This window comes from Melospiza georgiana, chromosome 9 (assembly GCF_028018845.1).
Source record: "Melospiza georgiana isolate bMelGeo1 chromosome 9, bMelGeo1.pri, whole genome shotgun sequence".
Classification (NCBI taxonomy): Eukaryota; Metazoa; Chordata; class Aves; order Passeriformes; family Passerellidae; genus Melospiza; species Melospiza georgiana.
In genome coordinates this window covers 26,093,212-26,107,579 of record NC_080438.1, presented here as the reverse complement: position 1 = coordinate 26,107,579, position 14,368 = coordinate 26,093,212, and the positions used below count along the sequence as shown (strand labels likewise).

Sequence of the window (14,368 nt, the reverse complement as noted above, 5' to 3'; positions counted from 1 at the left end):
TTTGGAAGCAAAGGTGTGGCAAATGGTGTCAGATTGTAGAGACTGAGGTCTCATTTCAGTACAGGAGTCACCCTTTGGGTGTCAAAGGGCCTGTTTTGGTGGTGTCCTCCAAGCCAAGGAGGTCAGGAGGTCCCGTGAGCTCCAGTCAGGCTAAGGGACACGTTTGATGACCATACCTGAAATAACAACTTGGCCTCATGCCCAGGCACTTTCCATCACTGGAGCTTAATAATTTTGCTCCATTGATTTTCCTGGTTGACCATCCAGAACCTTGGTGTCAGCATTTTCCATACAACATCTCCTTGAGCTGTGAGCATCTGTTCTGCACTGCAGCAAGGAATTCTGATGGGTTTGTTTGTGCTGTTTTCCCCAGATCCGTGGGAATGTTGGAAGTCGTGGGCTGAGCGAAGGCAGGAAGATGCTGCTAAGCTGCAAGCACCAAAGATGTTAAATGAATGCACTACTGAACCTAATGTCTATTTTGATAACAGCCATAGTGCTTATTAATAACTCCAAGGCAAAGGGAGGCTCTGGGAATGCGCTGCTGCAGGGCTTGGGACCGGTCTGCCCAAAATAGACAGAATTGCCTTAATGTGGGACTACTGCTGTAGCACCAGGACGAATGTTACATTAACTATGCAGAGTGCTGTGGAAAGGTTTAGCCCTTTAAAAATTCCCTCAGGCAGTGCCAGAGCTCTTTGGTTAAGTCACAGGTAAGATCTTCACCAGAACTGTTCCCAAGTGTCTGAGCAGCCGGCGTGGTTCAGTGAACAGTCTGCTACTGCTTTGTCTGTCCTCTCCTGTCCAGGCCTATTTGGGTTGGGGTCTGTTTTTGTTTCCTAAGTCAGAGGAGAGCTCTCAGGCAGCAGTTCAGGGGTGCCAGTCCCCCCTCTGTGCACCCCCTTGGCACGAGAGGCTCCAAGGGCTGTCCCTTTCTGCAGGAAAGGCCCCAGGGCCCCCCAGCAGGTTGGTGTTTACAGACCTCTGGTTTTGTTCTAGCTCCCAATTTTGTGTGCTGTGCTTGCTGCACTGCTTGTCCAGCACAGAAAGGTACTGTGCCTTCATCCTTTATGGTGTTGGGGTTTTCATTTAAAGAAGAAGAAAGTACACTAGACTCTGCTGCTTCCCAAATGTTCCTTGTATTTTTACAAAAATAAGCTTTTACAATTCTTCCAGGTGATGGGGAAAATAGTCTCACTTTGTCCTTTAAGAAAACTGGATCGTGATGCATTTTCAGGAATGCTTTTTGATCAGCAGCATCCCACCAAGGGTACTAAATCTGTTTGTGTTTTTAAATCTCTGTGAGCTAACAGAAACCAGGGATCTCCAAGGGGAGGATGTGCCTGTGCCAGGGATGGGCAGGTTGGGAGACAGAACAGAGTCCAGACAGGTCAGGCAGCTCTGCCTCTGTCTTCCTGAGCAGATGAAGACAATACAGTGTTTAGTTTTTAATTTCAATAAATTTAATATACAAAACTACATGTTGAAAATAAAAATATAATATGCAGTTTTTTGCAGTGTTAACTAACTGAATTTTAAAAGTACAATTTTTTTCTAAACAAGTACTCATTTCTTAACAACATGGTAATTAAGGTCATTTCAAAGGCTATGGTTGAAGCAGACATGTCAGTCACCAGTTGATAGTGTTTTGCACAAACAGAATCCAAACCTAAAAGACTTCTGGGGCAAAAGAAGAAAAGATAAACATTTTTTTCACCTCTTTTACTGCATTATTAAGCGTAACAATGCAATTAAAGTAACTGGAAAGCTGCTGCTGTGGCAAAGCTGGAGTGCAGGCTCTAGGAGGAAGATTATTACCAAGTTTCTGGAATGCTCTTCCAGCTGTGGAACCGTGCCTACACCGTGTGGTGCTGAGCTGTGTCCCAGAGTGTGCAGAGCCAGGGTGCAGAGGGGATCAGGTGGCCTCAGTCCAGCTGGGCTGCTCAGGCAGGAGCAGGGGCTTTGGCCAGCAGGAGCCTCTAAATGAGCTGCATTGTCACCCACCCTGTCCCAAATGCCAGAGGTAAGGTTCACTTGGATCTGACACCCTGTAAGTTGGTACTGTGCTCCCTCTTGCTGGCCAGCTTTTGCTTGTGGAGTTGGCCCCAGTTCCCTGGCCTGTCTTCTCCAAGGGCTGGGTGGTGCCAGCTGTGATTGGGAACATTGGATTTGTCGTACTTTGTTTTTTGAAAAGCAGCAGCCATTTATTCCCCAGTGCACTCTGTGCAGACACTGGGCTGCCTGTCTATAAAACTTATCACTGTGCAGGTACCTTTCCCTTGGCCAGCCAATGGTGTTGATTTGTTTAAAATCCAGAGCCTCAGTCTCACAGTGGCCTGGCACTTATCTTTATCTCTGCAAGGCCACTGGTGTTACTGTGCCACAGCTTCCCCCAGAATGGACGGCATTAGGGAGTGTCTGACACCACAAATGTTCTCCATAAATTAGCACCTCTCTTCCCAAACGAATTAGTTCTGGACAGGAGGAGAAACCTTCACCCCTGTTCCTGGGAGGGACTCAAAAGAGCTGCATTGCATGACTGGCTAAACAAACCAAACCCCTTCTCCTGCTTACAGCTCTTGCCACTGGTTAGCAGCTTTCCATGGAGACAGTAAGAACATGGAACCACATTTCCTCTGGCTGATGCTCAATTCCAGCTTCTTAATGCCCTGGCAGACACGAGCAGCTGCTCTCCTTACCAAAGCCCTCTCAGGTGAGACCAAGAGCACTGGGCCGAGTGCACATGTTCAGAACTGACCACAAAGCCTTTTTCAGCAGAACATGCAGGAACAGCCACTCTACACTGGTATCACAGGTAAGCTTGGACATGGGGCTGCAATATGAAGTACAAGCTGGCTCGGGTTACGTGACACTGGCGTTACACTACAGCGAACAGCAGGGAGGGGACACAGCTGCCCTGGCTGGGACTCATCTCAAAGCAGGACCTACTGGGGACAAGGAACAAGATGGAGCTGCACTTCAGGGCTGATCTTTCCTCTGCTTCAGACAGATTTGTAAACAAGGTACAGAATAGCAGAGTAGTTGTAGGAGATCACAGAAAGCTGCCCAAGTGACAGACTTTTGTGGTAAATAGAGGAGAAGAGGAAACTAGCCTATTACACACACACAACTGCAGAGAGCTGCCTGTCCTGCTCCTCTGGATGCACAGACAAACAGGGTTATGGCTAGGGAAGCTTTCCCTATGTCTCAAGGGCTTCTCCAAACATATTTCAACCAATAATCTGGTCAAAACAATGTAAACGTTACATTTTAATGTCTATAGAATAACCACAATGGCATTAGGATGAGGTCAGAATGGAGGTCTTGATTGTTTCTTACATGTCCATCTACAGACAGTACAAGGTTGGAATTTCACTTTTTATTTACGCCCCAGTGATCTTTGCACCCTTTGAGCATTTAGAGTACACGACTGTAAGTCTTTAAACATGAGCATTTTTCTAAACAGTAACAGAAGTGGATTAGCTGCAAGGATAGCATAGCCATGTTGTAGTATAGAAGCTGCCCTGATCCTCTGGTTGTTGACAATGCATAGAAGATTTAGAATTATGGAACAACTGTCCCACCCCCCTCCCCCCTTCCCCAATAGTGTTAACAAAAGCTTAATTTTCCAGTTTTAAAGTGCAAATGATTCAGATACAACTGCTGCTGGAACAGGTCTGAACAGAAAATGAAGTCCTCTTATGAGATGTTTTCCAGAATATAAAAGATGAGCTCCATTATGACTGGCCCCTCACTCAACTGACAGGCCCCTCCATGAATCACTGGCACTAAGGCACTGTCCAGGTCATTCATGTATTGAGAGGGCAGTGGCTGTCCATTGCTCCCAGCTTGATAACCAACCTAAAAAATACAAAGAGGGGGTTTTTAAGAACAGGACACGAGGCTGTGAGTCAGGGGGCAGGAAGGGAGGAGAAGCTGTGGTATCTCCCAGGGAAGTCAGGAACTTGAACTGGATCGAGCAGGCACTAAAGCAGCTTTTCCACTTGTCTTTGTGCTTCTTTGTGTTCCCAGTGGCTGCCTGAGCAAAAGGAAGCTTTTCCTCCTGTTTTGTCACAGCAGCTCCCTGGGATGAGCAGGACCCTCACACTTGCTGGCAAAAAGGCCAATTAAGAGTCTGCTCTGAGCACACAGCAGGTGCTGCTCGTGCCACATGGGGGTCAAGCCAATGTTAATTCAGGCTGGCCTTGGATCTAACAGATGTCCCAGAACACCAAACAGCAGCCAGCACCACCTGATTAGCATCTGATACTGGTACTGCTTCAGCATTCTCCTGGTTTAAGTGGTGTATTCCTGTTCTGGGGAATGAGCAAGAGAACAATCCCCCAGTTAAACTCAAACTATTAAAGACTTACTTGATCTGAGTCCAGTGTAACACGCAGACCCAGCTTAGTCATTCCATCTTCTTTCAGCAGTTTCAGATGAGGACACAGAGCCAGACAGAAAGCTTTTGCCACATTCTCAGTCAGTCTGCTGTGATCAGCTGGGTCACTCAGCCCATTGTGTTGCTCATCATTTTCTAGAAAAAACACCTGAAGGGAAGAGTCACCACAAGACATAACACTTGGCTTTTAAACTTCTACAAATGAAGACTTAAGAAGTAACTGTTCAGAAAAGCCCAGCAAAAACCCCTAAAGACAAGTCACTGTAGGGAGGAAAAAATAAAAACTTCAGAAGAAAGATTTAAATTTAAATAGTCCTCTGAAACCTCTTAGCTCTGGTCAAAAGCCTTGCTATGGAAATTCACTATGTATCGCACATGGTTTTAATAAAAACCTGCTTTTAAACAGATGTTAAGTTCAGAAAAATTACACTTTTAATGCAAGCCTGAAAAGCTCTGCTATTTTGGTCACTGCACTTGTTTCTGTTGAGCCCAAGTGACCTTAGAAAAAAGGGCCCATGGGGGCTGAGCTGCAGAGTAAGGAACCTGGTTCCTCCTCAGCAGGCAAAGTGAAACACTTACAGAAATATTTTGACACCAGCATTTGTGTGCTGGCAGAGTCACAGGCAACATCAGCCATGCAAGCAGTTTCTGCGTGATTTATGCCACAACACTTTAACATGCAACATTTTAGAGAAAGTGGCTCGAAATAACATTTCTAAAAAGCAATTTATATTAAGATTTGTCTCCATGTAGAAAAGCAGCTTTTAACCCAAAGGCAAATGAAACCAACTGTTCTGTGTGTAAGGCAGCAAGTGTTGTTGTGGTATCTGGACACATGCTGAACACCCTGATGGGAGCAGCGCTGGCTGGTGCAGTGAGGGCTGTGACAGGGGGAGGATGTTTTATCCCTTTGATCCTGCAGGATACCACCCTGTGCAGGCAGGAAAGGCACCACAGCCTCGTGGGGAAGCAGAGGCTGCTCCCTGTGGTGTCTGGGGGAGCAGCTGGACACAGCCCTGGGCTGACAGACCCACCTCTGTCCAGCGGATGACCTTCCCGTTGGCCTTGTACTCGGAGCCGTGGAATATCTTCACACTGGTTATGGATTCCATGGATTTGCCATCAATAGGGCTCACAACGCTGCAAAAGGGAGGGAGGAGGGTGAGCTCTGACTCAGCACAACAACTGAGCTGGACAGAGCCCTGTGCAGAAGAGAATGACCTTGGAATCAAAGGGCATTCCTGAAAGGGGTCACATGCACAAGGCAGGTGCAGAAGGAACTTCCTGGAGGTTTCCAACAAGGCTTTGCAGCACAGCTGAGATCCTGTAGGGTTCTGACAAGAGCAGCTGGGCATTTCATACAGGTTGGATTTTTGCTAATTTGTAAACTCAGTGTAGGCCATCAATACCTAAAACACAACTTACACATTCCAGGACTTGATTGCAGAACCTAAGATTGATCTGGAGAGCCTGAAACTACAGAAATATCCTTTTTTCTAGGTGCTGAGTCCTGAAATATGGAATCCATCACAACAGCACTTTATTGCCATAAAGACTTCAGCAGCCAAATCCACCTTCCTTTTGGCTTAACTATCAAGTGTCCAAAGATACTGTTGATGTTCAGCAATTTTGTTTCCAGCTTTACTTAATGCAAACTAAGCACCAACAGTGCAAGGTGACCACAATGTGCAGGGTTAAGCACTGAGAGTTGGAGACAGATTAGTGGTTTCCAATAACTGGATATTGGCAATGCCAAAAAAAATCCATAGCATTGCCAATATTCTAAATTGATGCCCCAAAGCTCTGGTATCTCAATTCCATTTTCATTACAATTAATTGCATCTTATCACTCACAACAGAGGTGCAGACTTTTAATTCCTATTGATTTGAAGACTCATGTGCCTTACAAGATCAATTAAAATTTTTAACAGGCACCAACATCAAGTGCTCTTCTACTTACCCCTTATTAAAGTTTTTATCATCTTCTACCCACTGAATGTGAACGTGTTCCTGAGGATCTTCAGCATCTACTTTGCCACAGGTGATGGTGAAGTCTTTCATCTCTCTCAAGGCCTGTCTCAAAGAGTCCATGTTCTCAGCAGTTATCTGGACCATCACTCCATCTAGGGAATCAAGAAATCCTCATTAGCCAAGATAAGCCATGCCAACACGGCCTATACAGAAAAAAACCAAACATCCTTCATGTGTTTGCAACAGAGGTGAAATGTTCATGGGCAGCAGTGCTCCATAACCAGACTTCTGAACAGTCACCTTCCTAAACTGCAAACCTGCTGAGTGCTGATGAGGGAAAACACAGCAGTAAGAGAAGGGCAGCTCCCAGGTGAAGTCAGCTGTAGTTAAGTCCCTGTGAGTTTGCCTCACAATCTGACACCTGCTCTAGGCCACCCTCAGAAGCACCACAAGACACTGCTCCATTGAGCCATCTCCTTTGCTGGCTCTGGAAGCAGCACTCAGCAGTGAGAGTGGCTGACATGTCAGTGCTTGCCTGACAGTGGCAAAAGTGGGCACCAAGGGCAGGAGCACTGCTGCACCACTCCTGCCTGCACAGCTGTGCAGCTCAGCTTGCAGGCACTAACAGCTTCCAGCCACAACACCCCAGGGCAGCCCCTTCTGTGATACAACAAACCAAATCCAAGAGGGGCCAGCTCGGTGCTTTCAACCTGTCCTGTTCTCTCTGCCCACATACAAGCACATCAACAATGCACATTCATACCCCAGCACACTGCAGAGCTATTTGGAAGCAGTGGAATTTTAGCAGGGCTTCCTCTGCTGCTTGGTGGATTACACATTCTGTATTTCTTAGGCTCACAGTTGCCTCATTCAACCCAAACCAGTGAATCCATCACAGGCTCTCAAGCCAAGTATTTTGTATCTTACCCTCATTTTCTTGGGACCCTGTTTTGCAGCATCTGCACAAATTCCTCCTTGTTAAAGGAACTGGGTGGTTTTTGCTTAGGAGTAGGATAAAGCTGAGCAGCAGCAAGACTGCAAGGCCCAAGGCATATGAGCAGAGAGAGCCCTTTTAGCTGCAGAGCTGAGCTGGGCAAAGAGAGAAGTGTGTTTTAAGCAAGCAGTTCAGTTTCTTACCTTCCACTATACTGGATTTGGCAAGGAAGCCTGAAGAGGATTTTAAAGCTCCACTGAACACAAAGAAGCTGGCACCAGTCACTGCAACAACAACAACAACAGGAGAGATTTAGTGAGGCTTTTGTCAAAGCATTGCCTTACCCAAGAATCAGGTATCAGCTCTATCAGCCAGAGAGGTGATTACCCTGAATCAGGACAAATAGTGCTCAGAATTATGGTGCCTGTACTGCACATCATAAGCTTGGATATGCAAAGGCAAATCACCCAGTTATTTTCTAAACTGGACAACAGTTTTTGTCTAAGTTAATGCTTTAACACTCGCTCTCTCCATGCTCTATACACCTCTGAGTTTCAGAATTACTAATTTTGGGCAACCAAGTACACAACTGACTTCTAAATGTTCCTACGCAGGTGGCAGATTGTGAGTGAGCTGTTTATGGATCACACTAACACCAACCCACCAGCAAGGCCACAGCTCAAAGCCACTTGACTTAAAGGAGAATTATCTTCAATGACTACTAAGCATCATGAAATTCCTCCTGGACATCCCTCTTCTTGTTCCAGAGGTGAAGTTAACAGAAGTCAGACAAGACCATCAGTCCCAAGTGATATTCTATGCCAGTACATCTGCTGGAGTCACCAGTGATACTTGCAAACCATCCAAATCAGCCTCTGTCTTGTTCTCATTTGGAGATTGTATAAATGTCTTTGCTAGAAATGTCCCCAAACACACAACATTTAAATTCTCAGCACACAGCTGCTGCAGCCCTTCAGCCTACTGTAACAAAAATATATCCTGGAAATTAGATGGTCTAATTAAGGTGAAAATGAGAAGTTGCTTGAAGATGCATTATTACAGTGCTGCTGTGGTTGGTTATTCCTATTTAACTTTCTGTCCTACTGAATCTAGTCTTTCTTTCACATAGTGTAGGTCAAGCCCAGGCAACCACAGCCTCACCTGCACATCCCATAATGCCAAAGCCAGCTCTCATTATTAATGGAGAGGTGTTGCCCAAGCCAGTTCCAGCACAAAGCTGCCCAGCCAGGGATGCCAGTGGTCAGACCGATTTTCTCTAACAGAAACTGGGTGAAACCCAGCCAGACCCAGCTGTAGCCAATTCCCAAAGCTGGGGCAGGCCCACAGGGGCCAAGCAGCCCAGGCAGGGCTGCCCTCACCTTTCCTGGGCTGGTTGTGGATGCTGATGGCCTGTGTCTGGTAGTTGCCGTCGTCGTTCTGCACGCACACCAGGTGTGAGTCTGCCTTCTCGTTGAAACACGCTCCCCCTGCCAGCACGTGCTCGTTGGATTTGTTCATGGCTTTCATCATCTGCAAACACAAAGCTTCAGCATTTCCACCCAGCTCATCAAGCACTTCCATAAATAGGTGGTTCTTGGAGCAGTTTAATGAGGAGCTTCTCAAGTTCTCATATTCCACGTCAGGCTTTAGCACTCAGAACCATAAACTGCTTTTTGAGAAGAGGGTTCAGGTCTTTTACTGCCTGGATACTTGAAAGTGCCATCTTTTGTGCAATTAAGATAAGTGGTAGAAGGGATGGCTGAGCTACAGAAATTGCAAAAGCTGTTATCTCTACCTGGTTTTAAAAATACACAGGGAAAAAAAACATGAGAAAAACCCTGGGAAGAAATACTTGGCTTGTTTACACAACTGCAGTTGTAATTACATAAATCATAAATGCCCCTCCACAGTTCAGTGCCTCATGGGCTCTCAGACTGGGAGAGCCTCTTCTGCCGCAACCAGACACCAAATCCTCAGTGTCTCTGTGTTTCACCTGCATGAACTGGTGAAACTGGGATCAGTGTTCCCAATTTAAGACTTTTAAAAAACATCCAAATTTTCTTTCTCTGCAAAGGAGGCCTCCAGAAAGCATCCAAAAAAGTTGATGACACAGTTGCCCTTCAGTTCTGCTGACTATCACCTAACATACAGTGAGTTAGACACCTCAACAAAATACCCTTGTAGATTATATAGCTTCTTTTCTCCACTATTCCTCTTCATGGAGGCTCAGGCTTGGTGATTTTTGATACAAAAGAAAACTGAGGGAGTCACCCAACTCTGGAATTTGTTCCAAACAGGAAAATGACATGTTTGCTTAAAATAAAAAAAGTCAAATTAAATGACACAAATCCCCCCGCAGTGAAAACCCAGAAAAATACTGAATTATTTGACATCTCCTAACAGCATTCACACTCCCACCTCTGCTTCCTGGAGCTCATAAGCATGCAGGCTACACACAACACATTTGTCTCTCTCAGTCCAACGTAAAACCTTAATTACAGTGTCAGGAACATTAACTGATGCTCACTATTGACAAATGTGCACAGGTATAATGTTTGGGGAGGAAACTTAATTAAGATTTTGCATCAGACATCAGTGTCTTTCATTATCCAGTTGATCATGCCATGCTCCAGAAACTGGACTTTAGCTCCAGAACAGCCACATTTGTGGAGCCCAGCAGTTGCCTTCAGCACAAGAAACAACTGGATGTGGCAACTGTGCTTCCTTAGAAGGCAGCTGATTAAGGAATAACAGTCACCTTTACTGAGGGATTAAACAGACAACTAAGACCCTCTAAGCTTTAGAAAATCTGAATAATTTTGAAAACAAAAATATGTATTTAATAGAAAAACTAAATATTAATGTGGAATTTGTTAATCACAGGTTGAATTCTCCCCATTTAATACACACATGAGATTTCAAATTAGTTTTTCACTTTTTAGATATTGAAAATATCTGAGTAACAGTCCTGAGTACATAAAAGTAAAGGTGTTATTATTTAATTCATCTTGAGACTGGCTCAGTTGGTTAGAGGAGGGTGATGGTAACACCAAGGTTATGGGTTTGATCCCTCTATGGGTCATTAACAGTTGGACTTGATGATCCTTGTGGGTCCCTTCCAACACAGAATATTCTGTGAATCTTAATTCAAAGTAAACTCATGAATTATTCCCATTAATACATAATTATTCCCATTAATACAACTTTTCAAATGAATCACAAGCTATGGACAATGTTAAATAAGTAACAATTTCTCCATTTAAAAAGCTGAATCCTTGCATCACACTGGGAAGGGAACCCGAGCACAATTCAGAGTTTTGCTATGTCCCTGACACAGGAATTCCCTCCCAGTCCTGCTCAGCCCATGCCTGGCACAAGTGGAGCTGGCACCTTGCAAACACCAGGCACAGCTGACACTGAACTGCACTGTCTGTGCCAGACTGGATTCATTCAAACCTCACTGACCTCTCCCATTCTGGCACAACTGCATCAAAAATTAAAACACCTTTTAACAGACTCTTTATCTTCATCAATTTCATCTTTTTCAAACTTCATAAAAGAACACTTTTTTATTCAATGATTTTTTTTACTCACTTATTTTACTCATATGCTTCTTGCAGGGAAATTCCCTCTTGAGATAAAGCTGCATTCTGCTCTGATCTTACAAGAACTTTTACAAATACCATTCTGTTCAGGTTTGCTCTCCCCCCAGCTCTGACAGGTTTCAAACCACCAAGTTACCCCCTCTCTTCAGACAGAACACTAAATCAATCCCTTCTCCACTGTTCCCTTTCATTGCTGTTCAAATACCTCCTCCCCCAGCTTTCTCTAGTTAGCAGCACTAACTCCTACAGATGCTGACTGATTTTTTCACACCAGAAATCAAGAATAAAATTTCAATGTTGAAGGAACTTTTACATAAAATAATCAGCAATCCAACAAATACTACTAAATGCTTTGAGTGGGAACACACAACAAATGAGAAAAGCTAATGCATGTTTTCTTCCTTGTTTTCCTCAAGTGTAAAGTTTGTCAACTTGCTCAAATCAAACATATGACACTTTATGTAAACAGTTCAAAAACCTGAAGAAAAAGTGTTTAAGAGTTTAATTAATAGTAAATGGAACTGCATTCTTCCTGTGAAGCCAGGCTCATTCACTTCCAAAAGCTGTGTGCCTCACAGAGTTGCTATTTGCTTTTGAGGCATTTTTCCTTAGTGGTGGTGAATAAAATAAAAATTCCTCTAGATCCCAGGTACTCCAATCACAAAGAAACTGTACACAAATGTATGTTTTATAAGCATTACCTCATTATATCTGTTGCTAGGTATTTTGATGCTGGTTTTTCTGACTTCCATATCAACCACTAAACCTTGCACCACAGGCAGTGTGTACTGGTAGTTTCTGAAGTCCTGAGAATTAAAACAAGATTTCAAGTCAGCCATGATGACCATCATTAACACTGCAGGTTCCATAACTATCCTGGTGACTACTACTTAGCCCATTCAAATAACTGTAATCAGTGACTGGAAGGAAGGGAGGGACAGACACACCACAGCATGTAACCCATGTAATTGCAGTACACAAATGAAAAATATCTCCTATATCAAAATTAATGTTCTCCAACCTTGAATATCATCACTGTATGTGAGAAAATTTGCTCTCTGTGTTCTGTTACTAGATGGAGTTATTAGTTTTTCTAGCAGTGAGATTAAGTCATGCATCAAAGAGAATTTCCTATATTGAAAATATTTGCCAAGTAGGGAGAGATAATAACATCCCTTCAGTCAGGGCACGATGTAATCAGAGACCTGTGACTGCACACTGTGATGACCCAGCACTTCTGAGGAAGCAGTCTGAGCAAACAATGCACTTATTTCAAAATCCAAACATCCTCCAGCAGCCAGGTTTGGGATATTGATTTGGGTGCCTTGTTACAATTCACTGTGTTGCTGAAAGCTAACATCCACTCTCAGTAACAGCAGGGGAATTCACCCAAATCCCCACTACTTCCTCTTGCATCTCCTGGGCCTTCCAGCTGCTACCTGGAGCCCCCATCTCCCCACAGAGATCCACCCACACCAATGGCATGCACAGATTCCATCTCAGACTTACTGCAAGGAGGTTCATGATCGTGTGTCCAGTCTCTCCAAACAAAGGCTTACGGAATCTGACACTAAAGAGTGGGCATGGATAAACTGGAATAAAACAGAAAAGAACAGGTCAGATGGAAATTTACATACTCAGGTTGCGCAAAACCAGACCCAAATATGATGTCCTCACTTGAATGTAGTAAGCAGCAGCTAAAGAAGAGACTGGGAAAACTGGAATTTAAAAAGCAAAAAGGCAGAAGGGTTCAACATTATAATGACTCACATGCATCATGGCTGCTTGCCCACTGTTCTAGAAACAAGAATAATTATGCGGAAAGCTTACAGATGCCACACTGCAGAATGAACTGAGTGACCTGGGCCCTGATGGCAAAGATGACCTTTCTAAGTCCTTCTTGGAAATGGCTTCTATTTTTGCACAACCATCCTGCTGCTCTCCACTACAGCATCATCAGTCTTTCAGTTCTGTGGCTGACACGTGACACTCAAGTGATAACCCAGATTATTTTATTTCCTGTTTTCATTATTTCATCAGGCAAACTCCACAGGGGTACATCAAAAACAATTTAAAGGACATTTACGGTATGTCAGTGATGTAAAATATCTGCATTCCTTGGCTGACATCCATAGCTGTCAAACATCTGTGATGCAATTCTGGATCTGGCTGCATTACGTTATGTTGCAGCAGAAGCCACCACAATGCCTGGAACATGACTCATGCTCTGGCACATAATGCCAAGGTTTCCTAAACACATGTTTGAAGGAGGATTCCTGAGCTGTCCTCAGGCAAACACTCAGCCTGATTTCCCCAAATGCCACACTCCCAGTTCCCAGTGTGGCCAGAAGGGACTGCAGAGTGCTCAGCATCATGTGAATAACACGAGGATTTCCTGATGGGAATCAGCTCCAGCCTCTGCACACTGATTTGATACCTGGAAGCACCACACACAACATGCAACCAACCCCTGCATGAGGCACCAGCAAGGGCTGAATTTCCTGTGTCTAACACTGCTTTCAAGCTCCATCCCAGATGCACTGGATTCCCTGAGCCTGGGCTGTTGGGCTGATCTGTGGATGCTCAGCAGATGTTTTCTGCACACCCAGCAACCCCAGGGCCTCCTGCATCTGATCTGCACAGCCAGCACTGCACAAATGGCTGGGATCTGACAGCTCCTCCAGCAAGGAGGATGGAAGGAAACCCAGGAAACCTTCCAGGAGAAACTGAGGCAGTGCCCCGCAGTCACAACTGGCACAGCTCAAGGGAATACCTCTAAATCCAAACCACAGCTGTAGCAATGATGCAAAGCCTGGTTTCCCAGGTACTTTTCTTTGTCACTATCAAAACACTTCTTTCTGTGCTCAGAAACAGATGTCACATCCAAAACATGAGCATTTTTTTATTTGTTTTTCTAAATACTGATGGGAATAAATGCACTACTTCAAAAATGCCTGCAGATACACACAAAAACCTACACACCTTTAACATGAATGCTCCTTTGGACAAGTTTAACATTCAGTCCTCATCCTCAGAAGGCAAATTTTGAGGATTTTATTTTTCTCCTCCAGGAACACATATATTTTGTGGAAAATTCCCGATGGTCTCAAAACTTTAAAAGTTAGAGTAACAAATCTCTGCACAGCTTATCATAAAACTTATTTTGTTAAAATGTTCTGAAAGAGTTCTGAGAAAAATTAGCAACAGACCATTTTCATAGTAATTTAGATTAATGAGACATGCCAATTAAAACTGAAGATGAGTAGTAATACATACAATTTTTGGCCCACCATGGTAGACAGACTGTCAGTAATGTCTTTGCTCCAGCAATGGTAAATGCCTTTTGAAAATTATTTTAACTTAACTTTATGCCAATTTCATGCTAACTGCTAAGATTTTGTTCAGATGAAACATTCTCTTCAGCTTATTTATTATTACTTCCAACAGTATTTTTGC

At 44.1% G+C, this 14,368-nt stretch overlaps 2 protein-coding genes across 2 annotated transcripts in view; one reads left to right on the top strand and one right to left on the bottom strand.

The window, feature by feature from the left end:
- Window positions 1–1,961, top strand: part of CC2D1B (coiled-coil and C2 domain containing 1B) — a 28,433-nt gene extending 26,472 nt beyond the window's left edge. The window contains exon 25 of the mRNA XM_058030745.1: window positions 374–1,961. The gene's annotated coding sequence lies outside the window, so the exon portion shown is untranslated. The remainder of the gene's footprint in view (window positions 1–373) is intronic.
- Window positions 1,962–3,257: 1,296 nt separating this feature from the next.
- The window catches only part of ZFYVE9 (zinc finger FYVE-type containing 9), a 54,649-nt gene continuing 43,538 nt past the window's right edge, over window positions 3,258–14,368 (bottom strand). Inside the window, exons 12-19 of the mRNA XM_058030744.1 lie at window positions 12,422–12,504; window positions 11,614–11,718; window positions 8,687–8,837; window positions 7,511–7,591; window positions 6,363–6,525; window positions 5,437–5,542; window positions 4,374–4,550; window positions 3,258–3,861 (exon numbers count right to left, since the gene is read on the bottom strand). Of these exons, the coding sequence (XP_057886727.1) occupies window positions 3,700–3,861; window positions 4,374–4,550; window positions 5,437–5,542; window positions 6,363–6,525; window positions 7,511–7,591; window positions 8,687–8,837; window positions 11,614–11,718; window positions 12,422–12,504 (1,028 nt within the window). The 3' untranslated portion in view covers window positions 3,258–3,699. The remainder of the gene's footprint in view (window positions 3,862–4,373; window positions 4,551–5,436; window positions 5,543–6,362; window positions 6,526–7,510; window positions 7,592–8,686; window positions 8,838–11,613; window positions 11,719–12,421; window positions 12,505–14,368) is intronic.